The sequence below is a fragment of the Callorhinus ursinus genome, unplaced genomic scaffold (genome assembly GCF_003265705.2).
Source record: "Callorhinus ursinus isolate GAN/ISIS: 27379988/994484 unplaced genomic scaffold, GSC_fseal_2.0 scaffold43, whole genome shotgun sequence".
Taxonomy (NCBI): Eukaryota; Metazoa; Chordata; class Mammalia; order Carnivora; family Otariidae; genus Callorhinus; species Callorhinus ursinus.
In genome coordinates this window covers 1417638-1433489 of record NW_027397105.1, presented here as the reverse complement: position 1 = coordinate 1433489, position 15852 = coordinate 1417638, and the positions used below count along the sequence as shown (strand labels likewise).

Sequence of the window (15852 nt, the reverse complement as noted above, 5' to 3'; positions counted from 1 at the left end):
GCCTGAACTGTATCGTATATCTTGACTAGTATTCAAAAATGTCCAGAGTTTATTTGAACCATATAGCTTATTTCTGAAGTTATCCTTGTTTGGCAACTTTTGAAAATTTTTTTCATGGTGTTCATTGTATATGCCAAGTGGGAACACATGGTGGAACATAGCTTTATGCGCTTAGAGTAATGTAGGAATGGAGCCTGGAATATGGTTTATACTTACTTGTTTGCCTCCTGAACATTCACTGAAATCCCCATTTTTTTGTTCATAGGTACTCCTGTAGTTTTTACTTTTTGTCAAAGCTTTGTTTACATGTTTGTCTCAATTGATAACTCTGCTTGAATATAATTTCTGGAACATTTAAAAAGAATAGATGACTTGAACAAGTGGTTTGAGAAATTTTAGAAATACGGTGATTTTGTAGTTATCGCTAGGAAGAATCTCTAGAACAAGTTGAGCCAAATGAGCATCCTATTTTTGTTAAAGATTTATTTATTAGAGAGGGGGTGGGGGGGAGGCAGGGGGAGAGGGAGAGAGAATCTCCAGCAGACTCCCCACTGAGCAGGGAGCCCAATGCGTGTCACAGTCTCACGACCCTGAGATCGTGACCTGAGCAGACATCAAGAGTTGGATGCTTAACCAGCTGAGCCACCCAGGCGCCCCCCTCTTTTTTGGGGGGGGGCGGAATTTTGAACCTGCAACTATGAAGTTCTGAAGTTAACAGTTACTATCATTTGGGTGTTTATTAGATGTGAGTTGCATTTGTATGATGGCGTTTCTAATCCTCAGAGCCTGTGCTACTCTTCAAAATGGGTGTTGTCTTTATTTTTTTAAGATTTTATTTATTTACTGACAGAGAAAGACAGCGAGAGAGGGAACACAAGCGGGGGGAGTGGGAGAGGGAGAAGCAGGCTTCCCGCTGAGCAGGGAGCCCGATGTGGGGCTGGATCTCATGATCTGAGTGAAAGGCAGATGCTTAATGACTGAGCCACCCAGGTGTGCCCCCTTTATTTTTTTTTTTTTTAAAGATTTTATTTATTTATTTGACAGCAAGAGAGCACAAGCCGGGGGAACAGTAGAGGGAGAGGGAGAAGCAGGCAGGGAGCCCGATGCGGGGCTCAATCCCAGGACGCTGGGATCATGACCTGAGCCGAAGGCAGACACTTAACCATCTGAGCCACCCAGCACCCCAACATGTCATCTTTATTTTAATGAAATCTTGGAAAGGTTGAACTTTTGCCTCAGTTCATATAATGAGAGCTCGGTTTTGGGTTGAAGCACGGTTTTCTGACTCCAAAATTGTAGATAGCTTATCTTTGAATTTTAGCAGGTATTTGACTACACTGTTGCCAAATCATAGATAAGATGAAGAAATGTGATTTGATACTAATGGTAGTTGGAATGGATTTGTAGCTAATAAGAGCAATCTGATACAGCAGTGTCAACCTCCACCCAGATCTCAAGTGATGTGCTCAAGAGCTCTGTCTTTGGTTCTAACTTAAAACTTTGTTTTTTAAAAAAACAAAACAAAGCAAAAACCAAACACCTCTGCAACATGGCTTGAACTGTGCCAGGTATTGGTTGGGGGGAGCCTTGGCTTAATTGAAGTTCGAGCAGAAAGGATTTAAGGACAGTGTTAGATTATGTTAATCTCGTGGACTAAGAATGGGAGTGTGAGCTGGTGTCCAAAGCAGGACGGGGCCAACTTGTAGAATATTCCTAAGGAAATAGCCTCCAGATACAATGTTTCTGCTAGACTCTGTGTAGGTAATGCGTTAGGATCAGAGTGTCCTATTATGTAGAATTTTGACTGTAGTGTGCAGGGACAGCAACTGAGATGGGGAAGAATTTATTAGAGTCGGGAGGTGTTTCACCTGGTTGAGGAAGGGGAGGGCAGGTGTGGGTCGCAGATATTAGACATTTTCCTGATTCTGTAGGGGGCAGGACTAAGATCCCAAAGGAAGTGGTTTAGGGTTGTGTGACTAAAAGTAGGTATTTCTCACAGGGCACCCACTATCTGAAGGAGCGGGGGGATCACCTAACATCTGTGAATGGTGAACTGGCCGCCCTGTGAGGCGGTGGAATGAGTTACTAGGTTTAGGTTCGTGTGGAAGCCGTGTGACCACCTGTCTGTGGTGTTGTGGGAGTGGGGTCCTGTACGAGTTAGGGATGGGTGGTTTTCAGACTACGTTGACCTCCTCTGTAGTAAGACACATTTCCCGTTACAACCCAGCATATATGTGTGAGCATCTGAAATACAGATTTCGTGAAGTAACGTATACCCAGGTTAAGTGTGTTGCTGGTAGTTTCTATTATATTTCATTCGTTTGAAAAAGTGGGTTGCTAATCACTAAATTTAACAACTCATTAAAGGATTGAGGCTCAGTCCGAAATGCACTGGACTAGACTAATCTCTGAAATCCTTGCAAAACTATGATCTTGTGATTGTTCTACTCAGTAACCTAGGCCTAAACATTAGACCCACAAGATTCCATCCACACTGCAGGTCCTTGGTGGCTGTCATTAATTTTGATCATCAATATCTTTAGGGAGGCTGAAAATGAGAACATACTCTTACGTCTTGATTCTTCTCACCTCTGCCCCGTACCTCACCCCCAGATCAGGTTTTCCATTGTTTCTTTTCCTAAATTCATCTCTACCTTTTTGAAGATTCTCTTAATACATTTTCATTATCTTGTTTTCCCTCTGAATGGACGTTTGGTGCCAGTTTGTTCTTTCACTTAGTACCTTTCCCAATTTGTAATAATGTCTTCAGGTGCTTTACACAAACACCCACTAATCTTTAATGTAGGAACAATTGACTTTCTTATTTGAAACCCGTGATCTTAAAAGTGTTCTTTTATCTGAAGTATTTTGACACCTAATTGCTTTGAGAGTTACAAAAAAGAAAAAAAAAAGGAGAAGTAAGACAAAGTAAGGTTTTTCGTTTTGATTCACAGAAGGAAGAAGGCTAAGAAGCTCTTCTGTGTAGACGTCTTAACCAGATGTGATTCTGTTTTAGAACTGGTTTATCTGAGTAAATGGACAAGGGAAAATAATGCAGTTCCTTGAAGTTGCTAAAGTCAGGTATTTTGGAGATCATATAAAGTGAAATGGGATTATGTGAAGTGAAATGGCAGCCTTCTGTGGTACCAAAGAATCAGGATTATTCAGTCATATAGACAGAGTGATTCCCAAATGCCCCGTCTGTTTGCCCTAATACCGTGAAACAGTTGGTAACATAGCCATTATTGGCCATGGGTCTGTGATGACTAATCCCTGCTAGCCCGCCCACTGGATGGTTGCCTCTCCCCTTTCTCCTGATGTGGGCTAAGTACTCGTGGATTTACTTAAATAGTAGCCTAAACAAAGCACCGCTGAGTGGGTACATTTAGTGTGATGATAATCATTTTTAGTAATTCCTAAAAGAAGTTGTACATGATGAGTTTTTAGAGCACCAAGAGAAGGTAATTTGCTAGCTGGAAGGCCACTTCTGAAACAGAAATTAAGAGGTTATTTTTTAGGACATTTATCTATTTTAATAAATTGTTCTGGGAAAATTAAGTGTACCTTATAAAAATGATTATTTAGTGTGTTAAAACATCTTAAGACCATTGAGGTAAATTATATGCACTTTTTATGAGCAGAGAGACTGCGATGTAGTGGTAAGATACAGTTAAAATGATTAAAAAAAAAAGATGCACTTCATCACCTTTTTAATTTAAATCAGTGTAATCAGGGTGCCTGGGTGGCTCAGTTGGTTGAGCGACTGCCTTCGGCTCAGGTCATGATCCTGGAGTCCTGGGATGGAGTCCCGCATCGGGCTCCCTGCTCAGCAGGGAGTCTGCTTCTCCCTCTGACCCTCTTCCCTCTCATGTGCTCTCTCTCATTCTCTCTCTCTCAAATAAATAAATAAAATCTTAAAAAAAAATAAATCAGTGTAATCAGTGTAATTTGTTATTATAGTTACCCTTTGCTTCAGAGAGGCAACCACTCTGAGTGTAATTTGGCATATTCTTTCCAGTCTTTTTTTTTTCCTATGTATTTTTGGCATAGCTCATATTGGGTTGTATAATTTTGTATCTTGTTCTTTTTATTTAATATAATTTTTCTGGCTTGATATTCCATTGGGTGGATATTCCTGCCATACTTAATATAGTTTCATTTTACCCAATGAGACACAAATTAAGACTTTTGAGTTACAGGAAATGTTCAGATTCTTTTGTTCTACTGCAGTTATGTGTTTATTTATTTAAGGTGTTTTCTTGGATCTTGAACATCTTTAAACAAAAAGACTCTGGTTGTAGTAATATTTGACTTAGACTGTTTTTCTTCTATTGCTTATGTCTCATCAAACTTAATACAGTTTGGGACTTAAAAATATTTTTAAGTTATTACATGTTCTCCCATTCATATCAGGATTAGGGAAGGTGATATATATAAGAATTACTGAGTCTTCATTTATTTACCATATTATTCTTTTTTTCTTTTTCCTTTATGGTTTCTTAGGTCAGACATTTTGAGTAATTGATGTAATAATTTTTCCCTTTGGGTGTCAGGCATTAAAAATAGCCATTGCATAAGATAGTTTTCCCCTTTTTCTTTTTTCCTTTTTAATTTTTTTTAGAGAGTGTATGCAAGGGAGGGAGAGAGAGACAGAATCTTAAGCAAACTCCACACCCAGTGCGGAGCCCAGCGCGGAGCCCAGTGTGGGGCCCAATCTCACAACCTTGAGATAATGACCTGAGCCAAAATCAAGGGTCAGACGCTCAACCGACTGAGCCACCCAGGATCCCCAAGATTTTATTTTTATGTAATCTCTGCACCCACTGTGTGGCTTGAACTCACAGCCCTGAGCTCAGGAGTTTCATGCTCTTCCAACCAAGCCAGCCAGGTGCCCACTTTTTCTTATCCAGATGCAGGTAACAACGTGCAGAATGTGTGGAGTGGTTAAGGAAGGCTGAGCTATTAAGAGCTCTCAACTGCTAAGTTCAGAAGGCTTAATAGTTGAAGGCTGACATTAGTACTGACTTTGGTTCATGGTGCTGTGAAGATACGGGGTCATCGGGAAGAGTCTGAGCTGGAAGTCTAAGCATGGGGACTGAGTCAGGGTCATGAGGCTCGAGTGACTTCTGGTCTTCTGTGGCTACATACAAAGTCACCTGATCATTATGCCTTTTTCCTGTATTCCCTAAATAAATACCACTAGTTTAATAATTGCAGATAACATTTATCAATTTCTTTCTAAACGTCGGGCTAAGTACTTTTGACATGAACCGTTAGCTGGTTATTGTGAACTTGGTGGTGACCATGTTAGAAAAATAGTATAGTACTTTGTGTGATGAGAGCTATTTTCAGTTTACTTTGTGGTTGGTTGCTAATGTATTAGGATATGGCCATTTTAGACTTCTCTGCTGTCTTATGCAAGGTGAATTGATTTTTCCAGATACAGCAGTAGAGGCATTCTTTTTTTTTTAAAGGAAAGTTGTTTTGGCCTTTTTCTTTGTTGTAGAATTGCAGTATGTTAGAAGTACTTGAGGTGTTTTTAAATTTTTTTAATTAAAAAACAAATGAGAATAAGAGAGTTGGTATATCCTCAAAGGGATCATGATTCCTGGAATTGAAAACTGTCCCAAAGCTGGAGAGAGGCAGCCAGACCTGTGGGTGTGGGCTGCATCTGCACCGTGGCCCAGAGCCAGGATGGGGTTGGGAGTGCTGGAAGCACGCTTAATTTTGGCTGCAGTTTTCTTTTTCTTTTCTTTCTTTCTTTCTTTTTTTTTTTTTTTTTTTTTAAGATTTACTTATTTAAGAGACAGAGCCCGCGAGCGGGGGAGGGCAGAGGGAGAGGGAGACAAGCAGACTCCCCGCTAAGTGGCGAGGTGGATGCAGGGCTCCATTCCAGGACCCCGAGATCACGACCTGAGCTGAAATCAAGGTCAGATGCTTCACCGACTGAGCCGCCCAGGCGCCCCTTGGCTCCAGTTTTAAAGGCTGCATTTTAGTTTTTATTGATTGATTAGCTTCGGTTCCTAAATGTAATGTTGAAGGGTATGGCCATTTTTGTGTGTGTTTTGGTGGGGTGGGGTGTGTTTGTGAGGGAAAAGGAAGGACAGAGGGATCTTGCTTTTCCTTTTTCCTTGGTTCCCCTGAGTCCTTCCTGACCTCATGCAGTAATCAGTAGCTACCCGTCATGTCAGAATGTTAAGTGAAAAGCTTGTTTATTTAACAGTTGGGATTTGGGCCATAAAAATACCAAGAGAAATAAGTAACACAGATAACAAGTTTCCTTTGTGGTTTCAGATAGTAAGTACGAGATAACTGCCTATTTTCCCCTCCAGTGGATTCTCCATCCCTCTTTTTCTCCAAACGTTATCGAATGTTCACATTGACCGGATGTCATTCTTTGCTGTGATCTAAAAACCCTAGATATTTACTCCTCAAAATGACTCCATACCTTTAATAGCAAACAGTGGAGCTTCAACAGCAGTCCCTCCCCGTTCTGACCCAGATTGTATCCATACTGTCGGATCTGTAGTGAGGCTGGTCTGAAGATGTTGTGGGGATGAACATGGTTTTAGGGGCTCATTTTATCAGTGCATTATTTTTTTTTTAAATTTTTTATTGTTATGTTAATCACCATATATTACATCATTAGTTTTTGGTGCAGTGTTCCATGATGCATTGTTTGTTCATAACACCCCGTGCTCCATGCAGAACGTGCCCTCCTCAATACCCATCACCAGGCTAACCCATCCCCCTACCCCCCTCCCCTCTAGAACCCTCAGTTTGTTTTTCAGAGTCCATCATCTCTCATGGTTCGTCTCCCCCTCTGACATACTCCCCTTTTCTTCCTCTCCTGTTATCTTCTTCTTTTCCTTTTTTCTTAAAATATGTTGCGTTATTTGTTTCAGAAGTACAGATCTGTGATTCAACAGTCTTGCACAATTCACAGCGCTCACCGTAGCACATACCCTCCCCAATGTCTATCACCCAGCCACCCCCTCCCTCCCACCACCCACCACTCCAGTAACACTCAGTTTGTTTCCTGAGATTAAGAATTCCTCATATCAGTGAGGTCATGTGATACATGTCTTTCTCTGATTGACTTATTTCACTCAGCATAACACCCTCCAGTTCCATCCACGTCGTTGCAGATGGCAAGATCTCATTCCTTTTGATGGCTGCATAATATTCCATTGTGTATATATACCACTTCTTCTTTATCCATTCATCTGTCGATGGACATCTTGGCTCTTTCCACAGTCTGGCTATTGTGGACATTGCTGCTATAAACATTGGAGTACACGTACCCCTTCGGGTCCCTACATTTGTATCTTTGTGGTAAATACCCAGTAGTGCAATTGCTGGATCGAACGGTAGCTCTATTTTCAACTGTTTGAGGAACCTCCATACTGTTTTCCAGAGGGGTCAGTGCATTATTTTTTATCAGAGGAGTTGTAGAGAACTTTGAAAACCACATGGAAGAAATTAATGAGCCCGAATCTATTACTCATAGATAAATCATTGGTGCATTTTTTCCAGTCTTTTCTGTATACTGTAATTGAGGACTGGGTTGGGGGAGGGTAGGGCCTTCAGAGATAATTTCAGATCATGGTTAAAATTGTAATAAATCATCATTATCTGGAGTGGCTTGTCCTAGAGAGGTGGGACCTCTGCTGGCCTTGGTGTTTAGGCAGGGGAGGCGTAGGACCCGCCGGTATCTCCCAGAGGGGTTCAGGCTGTTGCTTGGTGGCTGGGTGGGGCAGAGGAAGAGGTGGGGTTGGACTCCTGGATCTCCCTCCTCTTGCGTGAAGTAGAAGAACCTCTGGGTTTGCTCAGGATAGGCATTAATTTAATCAGCTGCAACCAAATTATGTAGCCCTTGAAGTCAAAATGTGTCCTGGTCCCTGACACACCCCAATTACCATGAATCTGCAAAGCAGATAATCTCCTAGTCATTGAGAGTTCATATGTAATATACAGTTCTGTATCCTTTCTATATGAAAGGGCTTTTAATTACGATCTCAGTACAATGGTAATGAGTCCTCTTGAAATTGGGAGAATAGTTTGACTGGTATGGCTTTCCTAATCAGAAAACCTGTTAAATTTTGCTTGTAATGCTTGAGAGAAAGCAAGGTAGCAAGATTGGGCCCAAATACTCCAGTATTTACTAACTCCAGAAGTAGATTGACATTCTGTCAGTTATACAAAGGAACTTTAGAAGCTCTCTTTTGGGAAATTTGCCTTATGTGATTCTCCATATATATGCTGTTGCACTTTATATGATTCATTCATAGTGTGTATTGTCTAACAGAAGTGAAGATTAGAATTTTCTAGAATATACTGGATCTTTGGAAGAAGCTTGACTACTTGTTTCGTTATAGAAATGTGCAGCTAGAATACTGATTTATTCTTGTGACTTAATTTATAAATAAAAGTTATTACTTGTTAACTAGTATTTTTCTTTCCAGTTTCTCTTCAGCAACGGGTAGCAGAATTGGAAAAAATTAATGCAGAATTTTTACGTGCACAGCAGCAGCTTGAGCAAGAATTTAATCAAAAGAGAGCAAAATTTAAAGAGTTATATTTGGCTAAAGAGGGTAAGTTCCTAAGTCTCTCTCTAACCCCCCATACTAAGACTGCCTTAAAATGTTGAGTTTCTTGGTAGTACAATGTTAATTTTATCATTGAACACACCTTGATTTTATTTGTATTTACACTGTAAACTAGAAGCCTATTTAGAGGTTAGAGTTAAGAATGGAATTGATAGAACACATTGGAAAATGCAGGATTCGGGTTTTTCCTGGTCTTTGAGCTTCACAGTGATACGTAATGTAGGTAGGCTACAGCACCCTGGGACACAGGGCTCTCGGTGCTCTTTGTGCCTGAGAGAGAGCCCAGGCGAAGTGGACTGGGCTGTTCTAGAAAGAGCCTCGGCCATGTCACAGACTGTCGCACACACTGACACTTCATGGAGTTGGTCCCGCAGACAATCCCTTACTTATCAGCAGAGACCTAGGACCCCCTGTGAGGCAGATGCGGTACTGGGCGCTGGCTATGAAGGAGCCGGAGTCACTGGGACCTGTAACTCCTAGAACCTCAACTCGAGTGAGGAGAGAAGCATACGGGGCAGATATGGGGGCGTATCAAGAGGGCCTGGCCCTGCAGGGTAAGGGCAGGGTTACATGTTGGGCATTGACCTCAGAAAATACGGCTGTGGCTTCTGAGCCCCCCCCCCCCCGCCACCAGTGGTTCCCAGAGTGTGGTTGCCTAACAGCAGCATCAACTGGGAAACCCGCTGGAAATGCACCGTTTGGGGTCCTGGCTCAGACTTGACTGGCTCAGGGTCCAGCAGTTGGTGTTTTAAGCCGCTCTTCAGGTGATTCAGATGCTGGATAAAATCTCCCCAGGAGCCGGTTAGAACACCGTGAGTTGGGGCAGGGCCCGAGAATCTGCATTTCCGACGAGCTGTAGGTGCTTGCAGTACAAGGACCACAATTTGGGAGCCGCTGCTAGAGACTGGTGATCACCCAACTTTTAAATATCACTTCATGGACGCACTCCATACAGTAATTACATACACCCCTTGTACCTTTATTTTAAAGTTGATGCTTAAAAATTTTTTATTTTAAATTTAAAAAGGTGCAAAAGATATAAATTCTATATTATTGTCAACACTAAGAATTTAAATTAAAACTTCATGCTCTTAAACATATCCAGCAGAATCAGTGATTTAATATCTATCACCATTCATTTTAAAACATACGTGAATAAGCTCTTTAGCAGAAGTTAAACATTTTTTTCCCTCCTTTTTGTTGGGTTTTCAGTTCTACAGCTCCCTCAGAATTTTATTCTAAAAGGTTGTTTTTTTTTTTTTCTTTTTTTAGGAGCACAAGCTTGAGTGTGCGTCAGAATTTTACTTGCAGGGTTTGTTAGAGCAGAGATTGTGGGTCTTCTCCCCCAGAGTTTCTGACTTACCAGGTCTGTGGAGTCCTGGAGTTTACACTTCTAGTAAGTTAGAAGGTGGCACTGATGCTTTTGGTTCAGGGACCACACTTTCATATTTGATGTTTGAAAGCCTTTTTTAAAGAAAATTTCATCAGACTTCTCTGTGACAGAAGTTACATGCATATTTCTTCTGCACTGAGTTACCATTACAGTTATTAATAAGTGCACAGTTAATCACGCTGTAAATATTTTATACATTTAAAATATAAAGTGTAAAAATTATTGGAAATGCAGGTCTTATGAGATGCAATTGGGTCTCCCTCCCAATTAAGTCATAACCTCTGCGTGAATAATATTTACTTGTAGAAAAGGATAAGTTTCAGGTTTGTTTTTTTTTTTAAAGATTTTATTTATTTGAGAGAGAGCACAAGGGGGAGTGGGGGAGGGGTAAAGGGAGAGGGAGAGGGAGAAACCCAAGCAGATTCCCTGCTGAGTGCAGAGCCCAACACGGGTCTCGATCCCAGGACCCTGGGATCATGATCTGAGCCGAAGGCAGATGCCTAACAAACTGAGCCACCCGGGCATCCCCAGTTTTTTTTTTTTTTTTTTGATAGACATGAGTGCTGAGAACCCTTAGTCTCATAAATAAGTAGATGGAAATAGGTTTATTTTACTTTATTTTTTTAAGGATTTTATTTATTTGAGAGAGAGAGAGAATGAGTGTGAGCATGAGCAGGGGAAGGGGCAGAGGGAGAGGAAAAAGCAGACTCCCCGTGGAGCAGGGAGCCCAACGTGAGACTCGATCCCAGGACCCTGGGATCATGACCTGAGCTGAAGGCAGACGCTTCACCGCCTGAGCCACCCAAGCACCCTAGAAGGTTTACTTTATGGTGATGATTATTCCATTCTCTTAAACTCTTTCTGAATTATATGTTAAGTCACATAGTTCTCAGGTTCAAAAATATTTCTGTTCTGTTGGCTGGCAACTTGATTAGGCTTCCTTCAGTTTTGTTGAAAGCAGACTTTGCAATCACCTGACCTGCCAGAGATTTATTACTTACTTATTAGTCATTCACTTTTTTATTACCGATACTGATATTTTAAATTATCCCTCTGGTTTGATATGGGAGGGGAGTTTTTACACAACGGGGCAGTGACCCATAGTCCAGCTCAGGATGGGCGGAAGGCCCGTCTCTTGTTAGGTGGGAGAAGGCTGTTGAGGAAAGGGACGTGGGCACAGAGAATCTGCACTCAAACCCTACTCTCTTTTAGGGAAGAATACTTAGGAACATTGAGGATCAAGAAGTTGATTGCTTTAAAACAATATGTGTCTATGAGTCCTTGAAAAATCTTTGTGTACCCCAGGGGTATATGTACCCCACTGAAGATCACTGCCCTGCAGTGATGTTCTTCAGACTACAGGTTGTAACCCTCTGATGGGTAAAAAACAATTAAGTGGGTTGTGACCCACAGTTTAAAAAAAAAAAAAGGAATAAAATGGAAAATAACAGCACAATATACTTGGTAAGATTCAGTTGAGTCACATGGACTGTTTTGTGTCAGTGACACACAGAGGTGTACGTATGGAGTTGTGATATGAATGTTTTTTGCTGTGAATTGTGGTCAGAGAAGTTTGAAAGCCAGTATTCCATAAGGTGCAGCGTTCTTCGGCCTCACCGAATGCAGCCAGGACTTGCAAAGGCTTGCTGCCTGCATTACGCGATGGGTTCCGTGTTCCTGTGGCTTGTGGGAGGGCTGTTTCTGTGTTTGATTTGGTTCCTTCATAGGCCGACGCGGAGATGGGAAAGCCGGTGTTTCCTGTCTCGGCACGGTGGCGCTCTGCCGGCTGCCATGGAGGCAGGGATGACTGAGGTACGGTGTTACCTTAAAAAAAGTAGAGTCTTCTGGAGCAGATAATACACTTTGCACAGTATCGTCATTTGAATATATGTGGAGTGTCATGAGAAAGAAGTTGTGTCCAGTTCTTCAGTGTGTTTATATGACTTTGTCAATTCTCCCTTATAAAACTTATTTATTTCTTTTTCTTTTTAATTTCTTTTTCTTTTTTTCTTTTTTTTAAATTTTATCATGTTAGTCACCATACAATACATCATTAGTTTTTGATGTGGTGATCCACGATCCATTGTTTTCATATAACACCCAGTGCTCCATGCCGTACGTGCCCTCCTTAATACCCATCACCGGGCTAACCCATCCCCCTCACTCCCTCCCCTCTAACACCCTGTTTGTTTCTCGGAGTCCATAGTCTCTCATGGTTCATCTCTCTCTCCGATTTCCCCCCCTTCATTTTTCCCTTCCTTCTCCTAATGTCCTCCAGGCTATTCCTGATGTTCCACAAATAAGTTAAACCATATGATAATTGACTCCCTCTGCTTGACTTATTTCACTTAGCGTAATCTCCAGTCCCATCCATGTGGATGTAAAAGTTGGGTATTCATCCTTTCTGATGGCTGAGTAATATTCCATTGTATATATGGACCACATCTTCTTTATCCATTCGTCTGTTGAAGGGCATCTCAGCTCTTTCCACAGTTTGGCTATTGCGGACATTGTTGCTATGAACATTGGGGTGCATATGGCCCTTCTTTTCACTACATCTGTGTCTTTGGGGTAAATACCTAGTAGTGCAATTGCTGGGTCATAGGGTAGTTCTATTTTTAATTTGTTGAGGAAACCCCACACTGTTTTCCAAAGTAGTTGTATCAGCTTGCATTCCCACCAACATTGTAAGAGGGTTCCCCTTTCTCCACAAGCTCTCCAACATTGGTTGTTTCTTTCCCTGTCCATTTTTGGCATTCTAACTGGTGTAAGGTGCTATCTCCATGTGGTTTTGACTTGAATTTCCCTGATGGCTAATCATGATGAACATTTTTTCATGTGTCTGTTAGCCATTTGTATGTCTTCTTCAGAGAAGTGTCTGTTCATGTCTTCTGCCCATTTTTTGACTTGATTATTTGTTTTTTGGGTGTTGAGTTTGAGAAGTTCTTTATAGACCTTGGATACCAGCCCTTTATCTGTAGTGTCACTTGCAAATATCTTCTCCCATTCAGTGGGTTGCCTCTTTGTTTTGTTGACTGTTGCCTTTGCTGTGCAGAAGCTTTTTATCTTGTTGAAGTCCCAAAAGTTCATTTTTGCTTTTGTTTCACTAGCCTTTGGAGATGTATCTTGAAAGAAGTTGCTGTGGCCGATGTCAAAGAGGATATTGCCTTTGTTTTCCTCTAGGATTTTAATGGATTCCTGTCTCACATTGAGGTCTTTCATCCATTTTGAGTTTATCTGTATGTATGGTGTTAGAGAACGGTCGAGTTTCATTCTTCTGCATGTGGCTGTCCAAATAAAACTTATTTTAACCTTGAATTGATGAGGCACCACTTTCAACTGCGCAGTGGTGTGTCCTTGTCAAGAGGACCTGTGATACCTTTAACGTATATGCATGGCGTCATGGCAGTACACCTCTGACGGCCAGTTAGAGCTCACTGCCGGACTGGTGGCGATGTCCTGTTTTCCCCCCTCCACTCACACCAGCAGTCCTTTTTATAGCTTTTTCTTTCAGTCTTGGCTTATTCAGTAAACTCGTTAATCTTGCCCCAAGTTTGTTCATTTTGTTTTCTGTCCCCAAATAAAGCTGTTAGGGCTTCCTTTGTCTTCTTTTCTTCTTCTTCTTTTTTTTTTTTTTTAACATTCTTAGTTTATTGATCCTCTCATGAAAAATCTGCACAACCACCACAGTTAAAGCTGCCACAGCATCTTTGCTCCTTCTGTTGTCCAATCTCTTCTTGCCAGCACCAACATTGGCTTTTGCAGCCCCCCTGACTTTCTTCATTCTGTTCTTGCGTTTCTTTTGCTGTTTTCTGGATTTCTTTTTCTTCTCATACAGGCCATGTCTTGCAAGTCTGTGTTTGGGTTCATTTTTCTTTGCATAATCCAAGGAATCATAAATCATGCCAAAGCTGGTTGTCTTGCCACCACCAAAATGGGTTCTGAATCCAAACACAAATATGACATCTGGTGTTGTCTTGTACATTTTGGCTCGTTTTTCCCGAATTTCTGTCTTAGGTACTGTTGCCTTTCCGGGGTGAAGAACATCAATGACTGTCTGTTTCCGCTGAAGTAGTCGGTTAGTCATGAACTTCCTGGTCCGGATAGTTACTGTGTCGTTCATGATGGCGGCCAAGCTTCAAGCAGCTGGGGAAGAAAAGAGCTTCCTTTGTTTTCTTATTTTCTTCTTTTAAATTATAAAATGGACTTTCTTATAAGATTCTGAAGAAATGAAAATGACCAAGCACCTCTCGTTTCTGAAATACACGATCATTTGCGGTCTCTATCTCTGATCCAGACAGCTTGTAATGTGGATTCGCTCAAAAAACATCGTTGGTATGTTAAAATTGCTTTAAGGACATCTGGGCCTAAGAAATAATGTGTTGTATCTTTACTATCTGGAGTTCTTGGTGAACTCCAGCTGGCCATTGAGTTAACTTTTCACAAAATTTCAAAAGGACTAGTGTGATCCTTTTTGAGAGTTTTTGGTGTCATTTCTAAAGAAAATGCATAGTGTGTAAAAGGCAAATGTTGATTCAGTTTCGGTCTTGGCTGTTTGCCTATGTCTCAGTGGAAATACAATTTACGGATGTCCTGTAAAGCAGAGCTTCTATTATGGCATCTGCTAGGAAGTGTAAACCTAGTGGTTTATAGTGGTTGCACATGGTAGCAGTAGAAGTCATGGATTTGATGTGTTCAGCAGTCTTTATCTTTCAGCAGACCAGGTCAGGGTAACTCTGGAAGTCCAAATACCCGTATTTTTGTATTTGGAGAAGAGCTGAAGTATAAGTGCAAACAGTAACGATGGAGGCCAGTGAAAGGGGCTATTACCTTTGGGCTCCTCTTGCTGCCTGTTCCTGCCTTAGTACCTACTCTCGTCTCAGCCGACTTCAACTGGGAATGTTCAAGATTTCTGAAAGCTTTGTTGCCTTCCCGCTGAACTTGAAGGAAAACTATTTAGCTTTTAAAAAGAAGTATTTGGTTGGGCTTTCTTTTTTAGCCAACTTCAGTATACAGCTTGGCACTACAACGGGGTTTGTGTTTTGGAAATCTTCAGTCTTGGGCAATAAGAGAAAGCCTGTTACGTGAAGCAGCAAACAGAAGGCCACAGAGTTCTGAATTTGAAGGAAAATAGGAGGGATATAGCACGCGTTAATCACCAGAAGACTCCAGTTTTCTAGGGGTGTTCACAAGGATTTTATATGTGCTCATAACTTCTATAAAGCTAGGGTGCTGGCTAACCAGAGTTTCAGTAGTTAGGAGCTAGGCTAAGGAAGATATCTGTGGTCCAGATGCCATAATCTTGCACTTAGATATGGAAATAAAACTAGGGTATATTAAATAAAATTAAAGGCCCTTAGAAGTCTCAGAAACAACAAATAAATTGAAATAAGGTAAATATCTGGTTTAAACTACAGATAAGGCACAGAGATTTCCATAACTTAGAAAATGGTATTTGGGAGTCCCCCCTCAGTGAGACGGAGAAGCCTCAAAGAGCAGTTGACGTAGAGGCCGTCAGAGTCTAACACGTTTCCCTAAAAGGAGTCGCAGGAGAAGACCGTGGAGGGTGAGGTCAGGTTTTTCAGGGATTAAGAAAAAAAGTGAGTCCTTAACATAAATGCTGATATCAAGTAGGTAAGTGATAGGAAATTCGTATTTTGGCGTATCTTGAGCTATGGGACACCAGGAATGAAAATACTGAAAGCTAACAGAGTAACGGTTAGGTTGTTGGGAGATGCCACATAAGTAAACTCAATGACAGGAGGCAGCGAAATATCTTCAAAGTGCAAAGAAAAGTAATTCTCAACCTAAAATTTTACATGTAGCTAAATTATTCAAGAATGAGAGCAA

The 15852-nt window shown here is 41.3% G+C and overlaps 1 protein-coding gene across 6 annotated transcripts in view; it reads left to right on the top strand.

Moving 5' to 3' along the window:
- RABEP1 (rabaptin, RAB GTPase binding effector protein 1) overlaps positions 1-15852 on the top strand; it is a 99672-nt gene that overhangs the window by 29173 nt on the left and 54647 nt on the right. For 3 of the 6 annotated variants that reach the window (XM_073881559.1, XM_025864406.2, XM_073881557.1), the window contains exon 2: positions 8466-8594. The exons of 1 other annotated variant lie outside the window; for it this stretch is intronic. In XM_073881559.1, the coding sequence (XP_073737660.1) occupies positions 8466-8594 (129 nt within the window). Of the gene's footprint in view, positions 1-8465; positions 8595-9881; positions 10006-15852 lie in introns of all 6 variants that reach the window. 2 more of the 6 variants (XM_073881558.1, XM_073881556.1) reach the window with 1 other exon arrangement.